Genomic DNA, 19719 nt, shown 5'->3' with positions numbered 1-19719 from the left:
TTACAACAGTGAAATGTTTGTGTCATAATTAATGAAAACTTAGCAACAGTCAAGTAAATCTACATTTAGTTTTTATTGAGTTCACGACTTGTTTTTGTTACGAATTTGATCTGATTATTTTATGCCTCATTAAAATAAAAATCACAACAATGGCCACAAAAGTATCTGATAAGTTTAAATAACATTATTGTAACTTTATTTCAAACATGCAAAAAAAAAAAATGTGGTGGAAATATAAAGTATAAAGCAAGATTCAGAACAGCAGTATAACTGGCACATATACACATAAAATACTGTAATCATTACTCAATAATTCCTTTTAATTCACAGTACAACAATAAACACATTACTGTGTAAATTGAAATAAGTTTTAAAGTGTAGTAAGTTACCAGAAAAACAAACGTAATAGATTTAAAGAAGGATTTTCGACACATTTTGATTCAGACAGTTCTTTTAAATTACTTTTTAACCAAGCTTTCGGTCAAACGACTTTCCTCAGGGCAGATCTAAGTGTGCCGAAAATCCTTCTTTAAGTTTATTGCGTAAACTGAAATTAAACTTATTAAATTCAACATGTGCATCAAGTCCACTTTAACGCTGTTTTCCTCCTAACTGGTGCTATTAGCTTAGCTTGCTAGCAGTTGGCTTGCTATAAAATATATTTCACCTGTGTACACAAAGGTGATTGGCAGAAATTAATTTGACATTATGCAAATTCACTGCTGTTGATTCAAAACGCTTGTTATAATCAAAATTTACATTTGCGATATTTGGTAAACTATCCCCAACACCTTTTGGTCTTAATGAGACCTATATGCTAACCCGTTGCCGCTCTAGGACGTTACTATTTTTGTGCAACAAGGAAAAATAGCAGTGCCCAGTGGTCATGTGAAAACAAGCATCACGTTCGGTGTCCATTTTGATTACCGTGTTAGCATAAATGGTAAATGTTCTGCATTTATATAATGCTTTTCCATCTGCATCAGACACTCACATTCACCCCGATGCGAGGGTGCTGCCATACAAGGTGCTCACTCACCGGGAGCAACTAGGGGATTGAGGACCTTGCCCAAGGGCCCTTAGTGATTTTTCCGGTCAGGCTGGGATTTGAACCGAGGATGCTCTGATCTCAAGCCCAACACCCATCACCTCCCCTAGCATAGTGAATTTTCACCAGCTTGTTATCGAAGTTTTAGCAATTTGCTTTACTGTGTACATAAACAACAGAGAAAGCCTACAGGTTTTCACTGGCCCTTCAGGTTGCTAGGTTACGAAAGACCCGGATGTAGTCAAGTTCCCATTTGTCAAATTATCCAGTCAAATCCCACATAGAGGCGCTAACTATTGTTTCTCTGTAATTTCTGAAGTTGAAACTGCCCTGTTTTGGACTTTGGCGGAGTTATACGCTTTGAGTGCCATTCTTTTCCACGTTTTCTGCTCATCCCTGTTTTTTGTTTGCGGGTGACGTCACGCGGCGGTGGACGGAGCGCTCGCGGACACACAGGAGGGCAAACAGGGAAGTGGATAAAGTCTTCAAACGATACCGACGCTTTTATCGACGATTAAACGCTGCAGTTCGTCCAGGTGGTGATTAGGAGCAGATCAGTAGAGTGGAAGCGGCAGTGGAGGCTGAAGCTGGCGGTGTTTGGGGTGAACTTGTCCCGGTTTGTTGTTGCTGGAGGAGCAAAGAGGGAATAATGGTGTGAAAGAGGAGAAGGAAGGAAGAAAGGAGACATGGCCGAGGCTCGGACAGAAGAGGAAGAGGAGAACATGAGGAGAGAAAGCCGGGAGCAAGTGGTCAGGAGACAAACAAACAGCTCCGGAGGTAAAAACCGAACCGGTATCGATTCAGAGTTTCGATCCCCGAGAACCGCGATTCAAAACAAACTAGTTATGAAATATCAGCAAATATAAATTTCTCCAAAATTTGTCATTTTGTTCTTTGGTAAATGTCTTCAAAGTTTAATTGATTAAAGTATTTTTATTTATTTATTTTTTTTTTTACCAATTTCTATAACTAATTATTGTAAAACAAAGATTACAGTTTATCAAATAGAACGATTTGCTGCCTGTTTTAATAAATGGGTTTAAATTCTTTTTAATCCACTTTAAACTGGTTTATTATGTTAAACTAGAAAATGCTTTTATCTAATAGTAGTTTGGGGTAAAATGGATTAAAATTTTCTGAATGCAATACGTTTGAGTTGATGGCAACCAGCTCAAATCATCTTAAAATAGTTCTTTAATCATTTAAGAACAAAATGCCAAATTGTTATGAATTGTTGCTGCTTCAAAAATTTTAGATTTGAGGCATTTAAAACTGGTTAGAAAATTTAATGGCAGTTTTAAGCCACTTAAACTGGTTTGAAATTGTTTAATGGCGGCTTCAAGTCACTTCAAACTGGTTGGAGACAGTTTAATGCTGACTTTGAACAATTTAAAACTGTTTTTAAGGTGCTTAAAATGGTTTTAAACCATTTAAAATGGTTTAAGAAACTTTGAATGGTTTAAACCCAGTTTGAGCATCTTAAAGCCGATCTGTAATTGGTTTTAAGCCATTTAATGCTGGTTTTATGCGGTAAAGTTGAAAATGTTCTGAATTTGAGACACTGTAGTTTTAACTGGTTAATTAAAAACTAGATTGAACATGATTACTTATTCACCCTTCGTTTACTTGTCTTCTATGAAGGACAAAATCTGATCTTTATGTGGTTGGAGCTTTTCAAACATGTCACTCTTGCTCATTTTATATATATATATATATATATATATATATATATATATATATATATATATATATACTCGTATATTATCATCATCATTATTTTATTTGTCCCCCTCAAAATCACCTGTTGAGCAGATTGGGTGGAAGAACTGTTGGCCCTTCATGGCACAAAATTTCCATTACCAAACTAAGTAGAGAAGCTTGAATCTTCGACTGGACTGGGTTGCTTGACGCAAGGACGTTTCGCTTCAAATCGCAGAAGCTTCCTCAGCTAAAATTCTTGCTCTGGTGGTCTGACTTCTGTCTTGACTCTTGTAGAGAAGAATAATCAAGAAGTCACAAAACTGGAGTTTTAAACTTAACCAGACCCCTCCTACCGAGAGGCAGACTGCTATAGGCTGGTGACTAAACAATAGCTCTAATTAGCACCTATTGTGGTCTAGTTAGCACCCTCCTAATGACAGGGCAGCTGTCCCGCTCCTGATGGCTCCCTTGACGACTCTGCTGATGACGTGAATGACTCATTACCATGAACAAAAGACTGAAACTGCTTTGACCTGAGTACCCCATTGTAAACAGGGGATAAAGCGTGTCTCAGACCCCCTCCCCGGTTAAGGCTAGGTTTCAAACGTTTTACAAAGAATGCCTCCTTGACTCCTCTCTCAAACCATTTCTTTTCTCTGGCTAATATTTTAACTTCCTTGTCCTCAAACATTTGGTTAGTGTCTTTAAGGTGGAGATGAACTGCAGACTGAGGTCCACTGGCGCCCTCTCTGCGGTGCTGGTATAGCCTTTTGTGTAAAGGTTGCTTAGTCTCACCTATGTAGTGTTCGTTACAGTTTTCCTGACATCTGATAGAATACACTACATTGCTCTGTTTGTAACTAGGGATCCTGTCCTTAAGGTGAACTAATTTCTGTCTCAAGGTGTTAACAGGTTTAAAGTAAACTGGGATTTTGTGCTGTCTGAAGATCCTCTGTAGTTTTTCCTCTACTCCTGCTAAATAAGGGAGAGACACTCCTCTTCTTCTTGTCTCCGTCTCCTGTCTATCTGGTCTCTTTGTTCTCTGGGACTTCTTCACTTTGTTCAGGGACCATCGTGGGTAACCACATACTGTGAGGGCTTTCCGGACACGTTGTTGTTCTTTAGCCCTTCCCTCTGCAGTTGTGGGCACCTGTAGGGCTCTGTGTTGAAGCGTCCTGATCACCCCGAGCTTGTGTTCATGGGGGTGGTTTGAGCCAAAGAGCAGATATTGGTCAGTGTGAGTTGGTTTTCTGTAAACCCCTGTTTGGAGCTGCCTGTTCTCTCCAGTCGTAACATCACAGTCCAAGAAGGCTAAATGGTTGTTTCTGGCATCCTCACGTGTGAACTTGATGTTGGCGTCCACCGAGTTGATGTGTTCTGTAAAGTCCTCAACTTCCTCTTGCTTGATTTTAACCCATGTGTCATCAACATATCTGAACCAGTGACTGGGACAGATGCCCGTGAAAGACATCAAGGCTGTCTTCTCCACTCGCTCCATGTACAGATTGGCCACAATGGGGGATACCGGAGACCCCATTGCACAGCCATGAATCTGCCTGTAGTAATTCCCCCTAAACAGGAAATACGTGGTGTTAAGACAAATTTCCAAGAGCTGACAGATGTGGTCTGGTGTGAGTTTGGTCCTTTCAAGTAGAGACACATCCTCCAGCAGTCTCTGCCTCACAGCTGAGACAGCCTCAGCGGTGGGGATGCAGGTGAACAACGAAGTCACATCAAAAGACACAATTGTTTCATCTGCCTCCAGCTGCAGGTCCTTGATCTTGTTCACAAAATCTTGTGTGTTCTCCACATGGTGTTCTGAGTTACCCACTAGAGGAGCCAAAATCCACTTGAGGTGCTTGGCTACATTGTATGTGATGGAATCTGTGCTACATACAATAGGCCTGAGTGGCACGTCCTGTTTGTGGATTTTGGGCAGTCCATAGATGCACGGAGTGGCGTCCCCAGGGTACAGGCTGGTACAGGCTGTCTCAGTAACTATTTGTTCAGTTTGTGGTGATTATATTGCAGAGAAAATCGCCTTTTATCGTGCTGTCCTCCACAGATCTGAAAACATTTATCAGGTTACATTGGGGGATTTTATTCCGTATCATTGTGGCTGTTTTTGTTTATAATATTCTTTGAATTTGTGGGACATTTTGCACATTTGTCTGTCCTTGAGCAGGGAGTTCTCCTCTTTGGCTTCTTTCTTTCCCACTCTTACATGATTTTTTTTTTATTATTATTATTTTATTTTATTTTTTCTCATATCAGATAAAATCCAAAATGAGGCTGCAGGGAGAGACAGTGGCGGTAATGTCCACTGAGACATTTTGCTGTTTTCAGCTTGTGTAAATAGACTTGCCATAAAAGTGTCAGGTGATAAATGTCTCATGTCAGTGTCCCAGCTTGTTTCCATGTCAGTGTTTCCAATCTGTCACCGAACTGTGAAGACATTTTGCTTTTCCTGAAATGCTTCCAATTTATGACCTCTGACCTCCCTGTGCCAGTGTGGAACCACAACAGGAACTGACAGATGAGCCACGTTGAGAAAAAAAAAACTGCTGCGGTTGTGTCTTTAAACGCAACTTTAATATAGAACAGCAGGAGGAGGAAAAAAACATCTGGAACTGTTAACATCCTGATGACTCAAACAGAATCCTGAAGCAGCCAATCAGAACCTCACTTCCTCATTAGTCTCTGTAGCTCTGCCAATCAGAACACTGAGCACAGCAGAAGGACCGCCCAGAGAGTTTAGATTCACAGATGGAGAGGAGGGGAAAGCAGGAGAGGTGAGAGAAGAAAAAATGAGTAATGGAAGGATAGAAAAGTAAGACGTTTTTCATCTTTGAAGAATATTGTCTCAACACGTCCGTGTTTCGTTTTCTTGGATGCTACAATAAGTCAGATGAACCTGGTTATCAGTTTTAGGGTGTGGAAGGAAGTCGAGGAAAGAAGGTAGGAAAGAGGGAAAAAATGTCGACACAAACTTTGTTCATTTGAATTTGGAAAAAGTGAGGTCAGGATCTTCAGCAGATATATTCAGGATTCCCAACCACACAGGAGACAGCTGAGTCAAAAACCTCCAGACTTGACTTTTTCTTCAAGTCGAAGGTGTGCTTTGAGAATTACAGCCAACCAGGAGCTCAACTTCAGGACAGACTAAAATAACTTTCAAACGAGATGTTTCCTTTGCCAGGTGACAGCTGTTCACTTCTGTCTTGATCAGTTTTGGTTTTTTTGTGTTTCCACAGGTCGTCCTGACAGACGTAAACCAGACCACTGTCTCAGGTGAGGGCTTCTCCTCTTCTTCAGCGCGTGCGATTGTCCACCATGGGGAACTGTTACCAATAAGAGTGCGTTTAACATCTTTCACATGTGGTGAAGAAACGTGTTTGTTGTTGAGTCCAGGGGGAAGGAATTTAGTAATATATCAAAATTTAAACACCTTCAGACTTACAGAACTGACAGAGGACTATTTTCTCGAGTATCCTCGCAGACATGGACACGGCGGCTCACTCCTCATTGATTCTGGTTCTGACACACTCCTGAAAGTATTTAGGCTCTTGGCTGGTTGGCGTAGCAACCGCCTGGAGAAGTCACTGAGTTTAAAGACCTTCTGTGTTTATGGGGCAGATCCTCAGTGGGATTTAAAATGTATAGAAGACAGGATGTCTTCTTTGCCACATGATTCTTCCCCCTGCATTCGCCCACATAGTTGTAGATGAACACTTGATGTTGCAGTGACTTTTTCCAGGTTGTGCAACAGCTTTTGTGTTGTCAGTGTGAAGATAATCATCGTAGACAAATACATTCAGGTGACATGTAGAAGGAAAAACCAACGTAAAATGTCTTAAGTGGCTCTCACACCTGGAAATCAGCTGAGCTGCACCAAATTATAAGTCGGCCCATTGTTGCGGAGAATGCCACCAAACTTCATCAGGTGTTGGGTTGGAGGAACAGATCCAGTCGGCCTCAATGTTGAGTCTGGAAGGGACTCTAGTGGAGGGGTGGAGCACCTTAACTTGCAAAAGCGAGAGTGTTTCTTTGCTGGTTTTTTGTGTAATTTGTCACCCATTCCTCTCTAACCGGATCGTAGATTAGCACTGCGAGATGAACATCTAATGGCTTTAAAATACAGTGAATAAGCAAGCTAAATACTATGAGTGGAAAAGGGAGAGTGAAGTAAAATATTTGTGACTCATGTTTTCCTTCTCTCTCTCTCTCTCTCTCTGTCTGTGTGTGCAGTCACGGTCCTCTGTCGTCCATCCGAGCAGCCATCAAGAGAAGTAAGTTTTCATCCTTATGATCCTCTTATTCTCTTTCTCTGTGTGTATGTTTTGTGTGTACGTTCTGTGTAAAGGGAGAACTGGTTCAAATTATGTGGGAGTTTATGCGCTGAAGGCTGACCATTCCAGATATTTGCTGAAATTTGATCAGATCTAAAAAGAAACATTCCACTGAATGACCTTATTGGACCAGCAGAAAGCCTCTCAAAATGCTTTTGCGCTGATTCTTACACAAATTAATGAAAATCAAACATCTCCCATGATACAAACAAACCCATGAAAGCAACACTTGTTGCAAAAATATGAATATATTTTTCACATGTGAATGTTTAATAAGAATTCTTTGCTTCTGATGTGAAAATCAATAAAACCTTTTCCCTTTGTGGTTAGATTCTATTGATTTCTCTGTTGAACTTGTGCAAAAAGTTTAAGGCAACCCTTTCTTAATTCATTTGTTGAGGGGAAAAACAAAATTGTGTAAAAGATTTTGAAGGCTGGAAAATGTTTGATTCAAAGATGGAAAATATTCGTTCAGCTCCTTGTTGTTTTTGACCATTTTTGTTAATAAATTCCAGCGTTGCAGGTTTATTAGTTTTCCCCTCTAAGCTTTATTTCCATTTTTAAGATTTAAGGATGTTATTGTGGCAAGATAAAGTGAAATGTTCAAAGTTACAGCTACATCTTTTTAAGTTGAACAAAAAGGACAAAAGCTGGGTGTCCTCTGTGTAAATTTACACATTATGACACACGTGTGCAGTGTACAAAATGTTCCCGTTGGCGTTTTGGCTCATTGAATTCTCCCCACAGGCAGCTTTCATGTTAGTTGAAGAAAGTGTTTTTGTGTTTTGATGATGTCCTTGTGAACCGGGTCACTGTTGAAGATACAGAGTCAAATAATCTGAGACATGTGAATGTTTATTAGCATGACGTAAAAAAAAAATCAAGATGTTGTTGCGACATCTTCTCGTGTGTCCTCATTTTAGCCTTTTCCATATTTACGTGTTTCGTTCCTCCATCGGTGCTTATTTTGATGGACATGTTGGGCCTCAGTACTGAGTTTGTTTGTTTGCTTGTTTGTTCTAAACTGTGTTTAACTGTTTTGTGTCTGTCAGCTTCCACCAGGTCGGCGTCCGTGTCAGAAACACCCAGGGACAGAGACAGGAGGTAAGACGCCTCCAACATTACTGTTTGCTCCCGCTAAACCCGAACATCTCTCCTGACTTACCACAAAATAATCAAATTTGATCTGTGAGGTCTGGCAAAGTGGGCGGGACTTGGAAGCTTTATGGGGTGAAAAAACATGTGCAGTATGAGTTGAAATCAGAGTTGGTTTTGCGCGAATGTAAAACATGAGTATGTTTTGCTGCTTTGTTTCTTCTCAGTGAATAACTGAGCTTTTTGGAATTTATCTTCAGCCGCCGGACAATATCAAATCAATTTTATTTATATAGCGCCAAATCACAACAGTTTCCCCAAGGCGCTTTATATTGTAAGGCAAAGCCATACAATAATTACGGAAAAACCCCAAGGGTCAAAAGGACCCCCTGTGAGCAAGCACTTGGCGACAGTGGGAAGGAAAAACAACCTTTTAACAGGAAGAAACCTCCAGCAGAACCAGGCTCAGGGAGGGGCAGTCTTCTGCTGGGACTGGTTGGGGCTGAGGGAGAGAACCAGGAAAAAGACATGCTGTGGAGGGGAGCAGAGATCAACCACTAATGATTAAATGCAGAGTGGTGCATACAGAGCAAAAAGAGAAAGAAACACTCAGTGCATCATGGGAACCCCCCAGCAGTCTAAGTCTGTAGCAGCATAACTAAGGGATGGTTCAGGTCAAACTGTTTTCCGAAGTACAGTGGAACCTCGGTTTTCGAACAACCCTGTTTAAGAACATATTTTTTGACAGAAAAATGCATCACTTTTCAAATAGTGTTGGTTCACAAACACCTCCGCTGCAGTAGGTGGCGGTAATGCACCATTTTGGGTTGTAATCTGACAATAAACTTAAAAAAAAAGAAAAAAAAAAAAGAAGCAAGAATGTCCATCTTCGGATGTTTATTAAATCATATTTTTTTTGTTGTTGTTTTGTTGTGGACATTTTAAAGTTATGAGCCACATTTTTTCCACTAATCATACTGGATAGTGGAGCTAACGGGTGAAGCTACTGACAGCTAAAACTGCTAATGCTGTTAGCATACAATACAACATTAAATCCGACCAGAGTTTCACTGCAACAGAGGCGTCTGATCCGTTCAGAAGTTCAGTTACCTGATGTTCTCATGGTCTCTTCTGTACAGTCATGGTGAAATTAATTGGTGTATTTTATTATAATTGCTGTACAGTATTTTATATAAGATACTATGCATATTCTTTGTATTTTGTCTGCCTTTTATGCATGAAATGCTATTCTTTTTGGGGCCTGTAACTGATTAATCCCTTTTACATTGTTTCTTATGGGAAAGTTGGTTTTGGTTTCAGAACATTTAGGAACCAATTAAGTTCTAAAACCGAGGTTCTGTTGTAGTTAGTTTATGTTGGATGTGCAGGCAGTAGGTGTGAATTCAGGATCAAACATTTTTATGATTAAAGAAAACTAAATTTTTTTTTTTTTTTGTGTGTGTGTAGGTTCCTCTGGTCCACGCTGACTTTTTGTTTTCTCTCTGTGTCTCTCTGATATGTTGCTAGACGACCAGAGATCACCATCCTGTCAGCAGAGCCGTTGGCCTCCACTTCCTGGTTCCCCGGAGCTGCTGGAGGATTCCCTCCTCCGCCGCCTCCTGCAGCGCAGGTCTGGGGACCCACAATCCCTCCGTCCATACAGGTAACCCGCTGTCTGTCCCCGCAGCTAAACGTGTAAAATTAAAAAAAAAAACTCCAACCTTCAAGCTAGAACTTAACTTGTAGGAAAACATCAGACATTTTGTCAGGAAATAAATGAGTGCCTCTTCTTTTATGTTTTATTATTTGGGATTTTTTGGGTGGATTGAACTTGTTCTTGTTTTCTCCTCCACAGCCGCCTCCTTCTTATGAGGAGGTGATCAGGGAGAAGACACACGAGCAGGTTCTCTTTCCGTCTTCCTCGTCTGTCTCCACTTCTTCATCACGTCCAGTTCGCAGGACAACCATCGCCACGCAGACCGACCCGGGGTCTGATCCTGGTCCACAGGACTTACCAGGTCATTACTTATTTAATGCATATTAAAATGTTGTGGGCTTGATTTACTTTATAGGTACATTTTGTATGTCTGCAGTAAAAAAAACAGCGAAGCCGCCGCGGCCACTCCTCCCCTCTCCCCCGAAGCCAACTCATGTTGATGACATCACCAATACAGCCAGCCAGTCACCACCCCTTGACAAAGTGGAAGGAAATACATCCACGGCCGTACAGTGCTGTGACCCCGTCTCTGACCTTTTTTCACCTTTGATCTCCACCTCTGGAGCTCTAACAGACCAATGGGATCACACTTTGGCTGGCGTTGAGGCACAGTTGGAGCCTCCCAGGCCACAGCCTCGTTCCAGGATTAGTTCACAGCCAGTCACCAGTGAGGTCAAAGTTCAGACATTAGTGAAGATTCGTGAAGACGGTCTAGCGACGCTGGCTGCTCGTGCGAGAAGTGACGCTGCTAACCAGGAAGTGAGTCCGGGGAAGTACCTGCAGGAGCTGCTTGAGGCCTTCAGCTCTGACGACTGGGGTCTTCCTGAGGGTCACTGTGGCGACAGCAGCGTGTCCAGTGACTCAGGGAGTGAGGACGGGGAGGAGGACAAAGGGGAACTGAGCCTGGATGACATGGCAGCCCTGAAAGCCAGGATCCAGGCCTTTGAGCAGCAGCAGGAGGTGGTTGATGGGAGTTCTGGAGAGGGCAACAGTGGCGACGGCAATGCTGTCACAAAAAAACCTGAACCCCGGCCACGCCCTCGTCTCCAGGGACAATTGGGCAAAGTGGCCCCTCCTACTGTGGCCCCAAAACCTAAATCCTTGGCATACAGTCCAAAGCCATCCAACAAGAGTTTCTGGGAAGATGGTGAATCATCAGGAGTTGATCTGGAAAGAAGCAAACTCTCCTCTGCAGAATCAAACTCTAAACCCCAAACCGTCACTAACTCTGCTTCCACCCCAAAATCAGATCCTTCACTGGTGCTCCAACCCCACAAGAACAGTGACAAAACAGCGGTAACTGCCCCCAAACCCCGAAGTTCTACAGAGAACCTCCCGCCTATGGCCTCTGTTCTCATCCCCATCCCCACCCCCAGACCCCTTCCAAACAAATTCATCCCTGCTGTCAGCGAGCCTGCACCCACAGTCAACCCCAAACCCCCACCCAGACCTCCGGTCGCACCAAGAACCAGTGTAGGACATCATCCCCATGATAAGAAAACCACCACGGGGCAGACTAACACGGCTCCTCCCACCAGACCCCCTGCAGAGGTCGGCAGTGGCACGGCTGTGCAGGATCAGCCTGGAAACAATGAGATTGTGGAGACACCAACCCAAACTGGTCAGTGTAAAACACACATTAACCCCGGTCCTGCCTCTTTTTTATATAATGTTTACATAATATCGGTGGTTTTTCTAGTTTCATGTTCAGAAACACAATTAGGAAGCAGACAAAGATTGAGCCCTCCAGACGCCTGTCTGTCTGTCCGGTGTTGTTTTTTTTTTGTTTTGTTTTGTTTGGGGGTTTTTTGCACCAGAGAAATATTCCTCTGATCACTTTGCTGGTCTGTGGTCTGTTGGTGCACGCGTCAAAAATTTCACACCACTTAACAAGTGCACGTATGAGGAAGCTGGTCACTTCCTTTTAGCTGCTCGTGTTCCTGCTGCTGATAAGACCTCAGAATGTTTACCAAGTTAAGACACGTGCACCTGAATTATTGCTCATCATGTTAGCCTTGTTAGATTTCTCTTATCAGCACAGTGGAGCTTTGTTGTTTAATTTAATATTTGTTCTTGTGTTGATTAACAGTTTGAGCCTAGAAAGATCAAATAAAAGTGTTTGTCTACAGACGCTGAAGCAAAGGGGTGCAAAATATTGCAGTAAAATGGAGACGAAACTCACTGTAGTTTCCCAGATAGTACATCTTCAAATGTCTTTTTTTTTTTTTTTTTTTTTGACCATCTTAGATGTTTCAAATCAATTTTATTTATATAGCGCCAAATCACAACAAACAGTTGCCCCAAGGGGAGTTTCAACTACAGTGATAAAAGGGTGAAAAAACAAGTGAAAATTGATCTGTTTTTGACATTTATTTACCATAGTTTGCAGCGCAAAAGATGCACCTTTTATTTATTTTTGTGTTTTGAGCTCACTTTAATCCAGCATTACCCTGGGGGTGAGTTTAACAACAGGCATCAACTCCACATAGCACATGTGCACACCACAGCATGTGATGTTACTTAACATAAGGACTTTTAAATTCCAAAAATAAGCAAGATGTACAAATAAACATGGAATTTACAATATACTGGATGTTATTTGATGCACAGTGATTACTGGCTCAGCAGGACCTCCCAAACTAGTTAAAAAAAAAAACAAAAACTGACTTGTTCTCTGGAAAATAATTGATGGTCACATAGTTGTCTTTTTGCCTGACTAATTCTTCCACCTGTTTGCTTTTCTTCATGGATAATAAGTGTTTTATGACCCATCATTTCTGCAATCTTTCTATTTTGTTTTGTCAGTGACTGTAGGAAGCATTCGTCCAGACGTCCCAAGTAAACCGGCCACACTGACGTCATCTCGCAGAGCCACTGGTAAGAGAGAGAGCGAGAACAATGACGCTTTTGAGAGACGGAGCCCGCTTGCTCATTATGCAGCAGTGTTATGCAAACCTGCAGAGGTTTTATGTGGCGTTTGTGAGACTTTGTTACATTAAGCAGCTCAAAGGTTGTAAAAGGAAAAATGCAGCTACTGTGTGAGAGGCAGAAAATCCAACGCTGATGTTTGTGAGACGTTTTGATTAGCAGCCGTGTGTCGCTGCGTTTCCAGCCGTGTAGCTGGACAGATGAATGGATAATTTCCATTAGATTTATTGGCTCTTATATGAATGCTTGTCAGAAATTTAGCCAAAAAAAATCACAACTTGCAAGTGTATTTTTGTATCTGTCGAGCTATTAAACGACACCAAAACCATATATTTTGAGATGTGTGCATTTAAATTCCAGAGGGCGTTGTCGTTAGCTGAAACCTCATTAACGTCGTGCCTCATTCACTAATTAAGAGGACGTGAGCAAAAATGTAAGAGTTCTGGACATTACTCATGAATCCCAGTCATCCCATAAAAATGAACGGTGTTTTTAAGTTTGATATCTTTTGTCCATCTCCAGCTCCAACTCTTGCTCCCAAACCCACCGTAGCCTCTGATACCAAACCAGTTCCAGCGAAACCTGCTGTTCCTGCATCCAAACCTTCATGCGCGGCCCCGGGCCTTAAAGCGCCGGCTCCAGTTCTGAGGAAGAGCCCTGTGATCCAGACCAAAGCTGAAACCTCCAGCAGTGTGAACCCAAACTCCTCAGACCCCCCTCTGCCTCCCTGGTAAGAAAGACACAGTAGTCTTAAAGACTTCATGATTTGGAAAGAAAATGGGGTGGAACAAAAAGTTCAGAGAGGTTTTGGCGGCACAAATTGAACTCTGCTGGTTTTCTGATTGAGTTTTGGGGGTTTTTTTCCACCACCTGCTGCCATCAAACACAGAACAGTAAGCTTCCCTTCACATAAAATCATTAATTCTCTTCATTTCTTTCTTTAGGCCGTCAGCTGTGAAACTCCTCCCCGTTCGCCCCCCACCAATCAAATCTATTCCTGGGCGACCACCTCCCCCTATGACAAAAACCAGTCCAGCATCTTCCACCACTTCACTGATCCAGGCTCCGCCTTCACAGGGCCCTCCTTCTGTGGCAGCCAATCAAACGCAGAGCCAAAGGGTCTCAAAGCGAGGCCCGCCTCTGCCGCCCCGCCCTAAACCTGGCCACCCTCTCTATAGCAGCTACATGGTAGAGATGCGTGCACACATGTTGTTGTGCATTTTTGTTCTTCAACACGAAATATTTAAACCTTGTGTTTTAGAAACAGGAAGTCCTGATCGTCCTGGATGACCCAAGTCCCGCCCCCTCAGATCATCTGTTGGGCGAGGTGCAGGATCAAACCAACGTCCCATCTGTCATCAAGCCTTCAGAATGTCTCCTGGACTTGGACACCCAACCAGATCCTGTGTCTGATCACGACAGCCAATTAAAACCAGTGTTAGAGGGTTCTGACCTATCAGAGTCAAAGGTGTGGAACATTTTAAAAAGTATTATTTTAAGGCCTTTAAAATTGTGATTATTCGGGAGCATAGTTAAGGAGGTCACCCAGTGAAGTTAGCACGTGTAGACGACGGCAGCCATAAATCCAATTGATTATAAGAATCGTTGGTAGAAACTTAAATAATAAAACAACCTCGCTACATGAAGTTAGCGATCACAGCTGCATTTGGCTGAGAAATGTGACAGCGAGCCATGTATTTGCATGGGATTTGCCCTAGGGGGTGATAAATATACATGGATATGGCTGCTTTAGCTACATTTTCCAAATAATGCTTTTATTGTAGAGAATTTAACATGATTTTATTTATTTTTTTTCCCCACAGTCCATCCTGCCTGTACAGCAAACTGCCCAGAAGGAACCTTTAGACCTTCCGCCTGACAGGTTGGACTCTCAACATGTAATTTTAGTCTTTTTTTTTTTAATGTTTATAATGAATAAAACATTTTTTGTGTGTGTTTAGTGGTCCACGGTGCATCGCCTTGTTTGATTACGAAGGAGAGGAGGAAGACGAGCTCACCTTCTGCCAAGGTGATGTCATCGTCCTCATGGAGGTCAATGGGCAAGAGTGGGGGCGGGGTCAAATCCATGGGCGTATAGGAATGTTCCCTCTGAGCTTCACCATGGTGATGGAGCCCCTCCCACAGCCGGCATCGCTGTCTGTGGAAACAGTGAAAAAGACTACAGCAGACACAGCAGCAGCTGAAAGTCCTGGTGAGCTGAAGGAAGTGTCCCACTAAAATAAGACCTTTCCTACCTTCTTTTATTTTTCGTTTCTAACATGTTTATCTGTTTTCATAACAGCACCAAAGACCTCACAGGACCAAGAATCAGAGGTGACTCTCTTCATGATTTCATACATGAAAAGCTGTTTGGATATTTTGGACCTTTGAAGGAACTGAAGAGTCTAAAATGGACACGGCCGTCATATTAGCTAGCAGTGTCACATAACGGACTATAAACAGTTGCAAAATTTTATTGACTTATTTAGTTAGCTGTAATTCCTAACCTCTAAAATGCATTGATTAGATTAGACAGAACTTTATTAATCCCTTGGGAAGACTCCCTCAGGGAACTTGAGGTTCCAGCAGCATTGTATAGAAGCACACAGTGTCAAAAGTGAAAGTAAAAAACAGTTTGCAAATTTCAAGACGCATATATAAATGCTGGAAATACTGCTGGCTTCTGGCTCCTTCCCGTCTGTCTTCCTGTTACTCCTCCTCCTCCTGAGTGAGGAGTTGTACAGTCTGATGGATTGAGGGACAAAGGAGTGAGTGAAAATGGTTAAATTTACATTATTTTGTGATGGCTTCCACACAACCCTACAGGAAGGACTTTGTATGAATTTATTCGCTTAAGATCGAGTGAGGCAGTCAGTGAAAAAAGGGCCCTGAAATAGAGAAACTAAATAAACTATTATTTTCTGAGTAGTCACACATCCGCACAACTCTGCAGAAAAGAATTTATGACTGTAGCTGAAACACACGTCTTCCTTCTCTCAGCATATTTGTGGTTTTTAATTACCACATAGTTCAGATGAGCTTATTTACCAATTTCTTTCATTTCCAAAACTAAGATCTACTTCCAAAAGACTGTTGACCACAAATACATTTTACTTAACTGATTATTGTCAACTTAGTATTCAGATAGTATCTGCAGTAACTAGCAAACTGGCTATCCTAACCCAGTAGCTGCATTGACAAGCTAGCAAGCTAGCTTATTAGTTAGCATGTAGCAGATAGCTTGTTGCAGTAGAATGATGTATTATGCTAATTGTGTATGTTTTCCTCTTTAATTTTCATTTAATATTAGCAATTTGTGAAAGTTGTGCCAAATTTAAATGGCTCTGGACAAGAAATTAGCTCAAATGTTTAGTATACCGTCTTGCTTTTAGGCTGCTGTAGCTCAGTTAGCTTAGGCTAATCTGTTACGTTATGTCCCCTAAAATGACTTAAACAGAGGTGCCCAAATTATTTCTTGTGATTCATTCTTGTGAAGGTCCATAAATTTGCCTCGATGTAGGGCCTTGGGTCACAAATACACTTTGTTGTTGTGTGAATTACATCCATAAAATTACATTATGAATGTTAAAGAAAATTACTAAATCTAGAATGCAATTTCAGAATCATAAAAATGTTACTCTTTAATCTGATTATGAGTAATTTATCATTTGGAAAAGAGCTTTTCAATTGCTGTGGAGGGCCAAAACAAAGCAAGTGTGGGTCAGATGTGGCCCACGGGCCACAAGTTGGGAAATTAAGTGTGTGTGTGTGTGTGTGTGTGTGTGTGTGTGTGTGTGTGTGTGTGTGTGTGTGTGTGTGTGTCTGTAGACAGAGGAGTGGGCATTGGCTCTGTTCGACTTTCCTGGTCAGACCACAGAGGATCTGTCTTTCCACAAGGGGGCGCTGATCCAAGTGGTGGAACACGTTGATGCTGAGTGGAGGAGAGGAAGACTGGAGGGGAGGGAGGGGCTTTACCCCGCCGCCTTCACGCAGCCCTGCCACAGTTCGACGCACGCGCTTATAAATACACAAGAGAAAGCAGGACACGGTGCGTATTATTAAAAACTGAGAATATCTAAACTAGACCTCGAGCCCTCTCCAAAACGTTCTAACTCACGTCCATCACCAGAGGGCGCTCATCATCGCACCTCATGCATTAACAGCTTGTATTGATTTCCAGCTCAGCCTATCACAGGCCAGCAGTGTGCTGTGGAGGGTGTGGCCAAGGCACTGTTTGATTTCTCTGCAGAGAGCGAAGATGAGCTCACGCTAAAGGTGTGTTTTATGGCGGCGTTGAGTAACGCCAACCGCGGTAAAGACGGTCTTTCAGTCATAAATTTACTGATTTGGAGCCAGTTGTAGACTGTTTTTTATTTTTTTTTTAAATAAACAAGTCCTCACTCCTTTGTTCCTTACCTTGTCAGGCTGGTGACATCATAACGCAGGTGGAGCTGGTGGACGAGCAGTGGATTCTGGGAGCTGTGGGCGGGAAGCGTGGAATTGTGCCTAAAAACTACATTTCCCTTCTGTAACAAATAAATCCTGAATCGCTAACAGCGTTCCAACTGTGGGGTTTGGAAGCAACCATCTTCTCCACATACCAGTCTTACCCATGACGCTGTGTGCACGTGGACGTGCACATGTATGACTGTTTTAAAATTTCCAGTGTTTCAATCTTCCATTAGTTTTTCAAAAAGCGTCTGTTTTTACTGGTTGGAGAAACCGTAACATGAACTCTGAGACATGATGAAGCTGTGTCATCGCTGTGGCAACCAAGACCTTGCTTTGATGTCTACTGCCGCGATGCCCGAAAGCATGACGGACGCTTTGCTGCCTTTCCTAGAGAGTATATCTGATGTGTGGATGCCTCGCCAATTTCATGTGTCGCTGTGATTTTCTGCAACAAATTTTCACCTTGACCTTTTGACCTTTTCCTGATCCAGTTCTCCGTTGCACTCCAGAGTGGACGGTGAAGTCGACTACAACCCCTGGCAAAAATGGAATCACCGGCCTCGGAGGATGTTCATTCAGTTGTTTAATTTTGTAGAAAAAAAGCAGATCACAGACATGACACAAAACTAAAGTCATTTCAAATGGTAACTTTCTGGCTTTAAGAAACACTATAAGAAATCAAGAAAAAAAGATTGTGGCAGTCAGTAACAGTTACTTTTTTAGACCAAGCAGAGGGAAAAAAAAATATGGAATCACTCAATTCTGAGGAAAAAATTATGATTATGGAATCACCCTGTAAATTTTCATCCCCAAAACTAACACCTGCATCATATCAGATCTGCTCGTTAGTCTGCATCTAAAAAGGAGTGAACACACCTTGGAGAGCTGTTGCACCAAGTGGACTGACATGAATCATGGCTCCAACACGAGAGATGTCAATTGAAACAAAGGAGAGGATTATCAAACTCTTAAAAGAGAGTAAATCATCAGATGTTGGTTGTTCACAGTCAGCTGTGTCTAAACTCTGGACCAAATACAAACAACATGGGAAGGTTGTTAAAGGCAAACATACTGGTAGACCAAGGAAGACATCAAAGCGTCAAGACAGAAAACTTAAAGCAATATGTCTCAAAAATCGAAAAATGTACAACAAAACAAATGAGGAACGAATGGGGGGAAACTGGAGTCAACGTCTGTGACCGAATTGTAAGAAACCGCCTAAAGGAAATGGGATTTACATACAGAAAAGCTAAACGAAAGGCATCATTAACACCTAAACAGAAAAAAACAAGGTTACAATGGGCTAAGGAAAAGCAATTGTGGACTGTGGATGACTGGATGAAAGTCATATTCAGTGATGAATCTCGAATCTGCATTGGGCAAGGTGATGATGCTGGAACTTTTGTTTGGTGCCTTTCCAATGAGATTTATAAAGATGACTGCCTGAAGAGAACATGTAAATTTCCACAGTCATTGATGATATGGGGCTGCATGTCAGGTAAAGGCACTGGGAAGATGGCTGCCATTACATCATCAATAAATGCACAAGGTTATGTTGATATTTTGGACAATTGAAAGGATGTTTGGGGATGATGAAATCATTTTTCAAGATGATAGTGCATCTTGCCATAGAGCAAAAACTGCAAAAACATTCCTTGCAAAAAGACCCATAGGGTCAATGTCAATGAGCAGATCTGATTTGATGCAGGTGTTAATTTGGGGGATGAAAATTTACAGGGTGATTCCATATTTTTTTTCCTCTGCTTGGTCTAAAAAAGTAACCGTTACTGACTGCCACAATCTTTTTTTCTTGATTTCTTATAGTGTTTCTTAAAGCCAGAAAGTTGCCATTTGAAATGACTTTAGTTTTGTGTCATGTCTGTGATCTGCTTTTTTTTCTACAAAATTAAACAACTGAATGAACATCCTCTGAGGCCGGTGATTCCATAATTTTTGCCAGGGGTTGTAAGATCAAACCTAGATCAAAGTTTTGCACAGGTGATGACGGTCCGTTTGTATCAGGATCATGAAGCAGGATCCTAACCCGGAGACGTCGAGCCTCCATCTGACAACTTGAACTTCTCTATTTTTAGCTTATTACAAATTTTTGCTGTCAATTTTTAGTAAGTATGACACTTTCAAAGTCAAACTGTAGAGGTCCTAACCATGACGATCAGTATTCTGAGCAAGCCGAAATTACAAAACTGTATCAGAGTAATGTTTATGCTGGCTGCATTTTGCTACTTAATATTTTTAATTGATGCTCGCTGAGTGTTGTGAGAATTCAGCTTGTTTTCTGTGTAATATTTGAGGACCAAAAAGCACATTTCTACAGAAAAACATAAGTGAATTCTGTCATATTTCATTTTTGATCAGTGTTCAATAAAGCTTCCACTGTTTTTAATATTACTATTTTCATTAAAGTTCAC

The 19719-nt window shown here is 41.8% G+C and overlaps 1 protein-coding gene across 1 annotated transcript; it reads left to right on the top strand.

The window, feature by feature from the left end:
- Nucleotides 1-1393: 1393 nt before the first annotated feature.
- On the top strand, nt 1394-17939 carry LOC117505099 (SH3 domain-containing protein 19-like). Its single transcript, XM_034164626.1, has 17 exons — nt 1394-1825; nt 6004-6040; nt 6998-7038; nt 8151-8202; nt 9721-9856; nt 10049-10211; nt 10287-11531; nt 12716-12787; nt 13361-13568; nt 13783-14026; nt 14100-14306; nt 14662-14720; nt 14800-15050; nt 15141-15172; nt 16667-16886; nt 17019-17113; nt 17263-17939. Exons 1-17 carry the CDS (start codon nt 1735-1737, stop codon nt 17368-17370), a joined length of 3261 nt encoding a protein of 1086 aa, XP_034020517.1. The 5' UTR covers nt 1394-1734; the 3' UTR covers nt 17371-17939.
- The last annotated feature ends 1780 nt before the right edge of the window (nt 17940-19719 follow it).

Source organism: Thalassophryne amazonica, chromosome 23 (genome assembly GCF_902500255.1).
Source record: "Thalassophryne amazonica chromosome 23, fThaAma1.1, whole genome shotgun sequence".
Lineage (NCBI taxonomy): Eukaryota > Metazoa > Chordata > Actinopteri > Batrachoidiformes > Batrachoididae > Thalassophryne > Thalassophryne amazonica.
The sequence above is the reverse complement of the archived record's forward strand: the minus strand, read 5'-3'. Positions and strand labels throughout refer to the sequence as shown.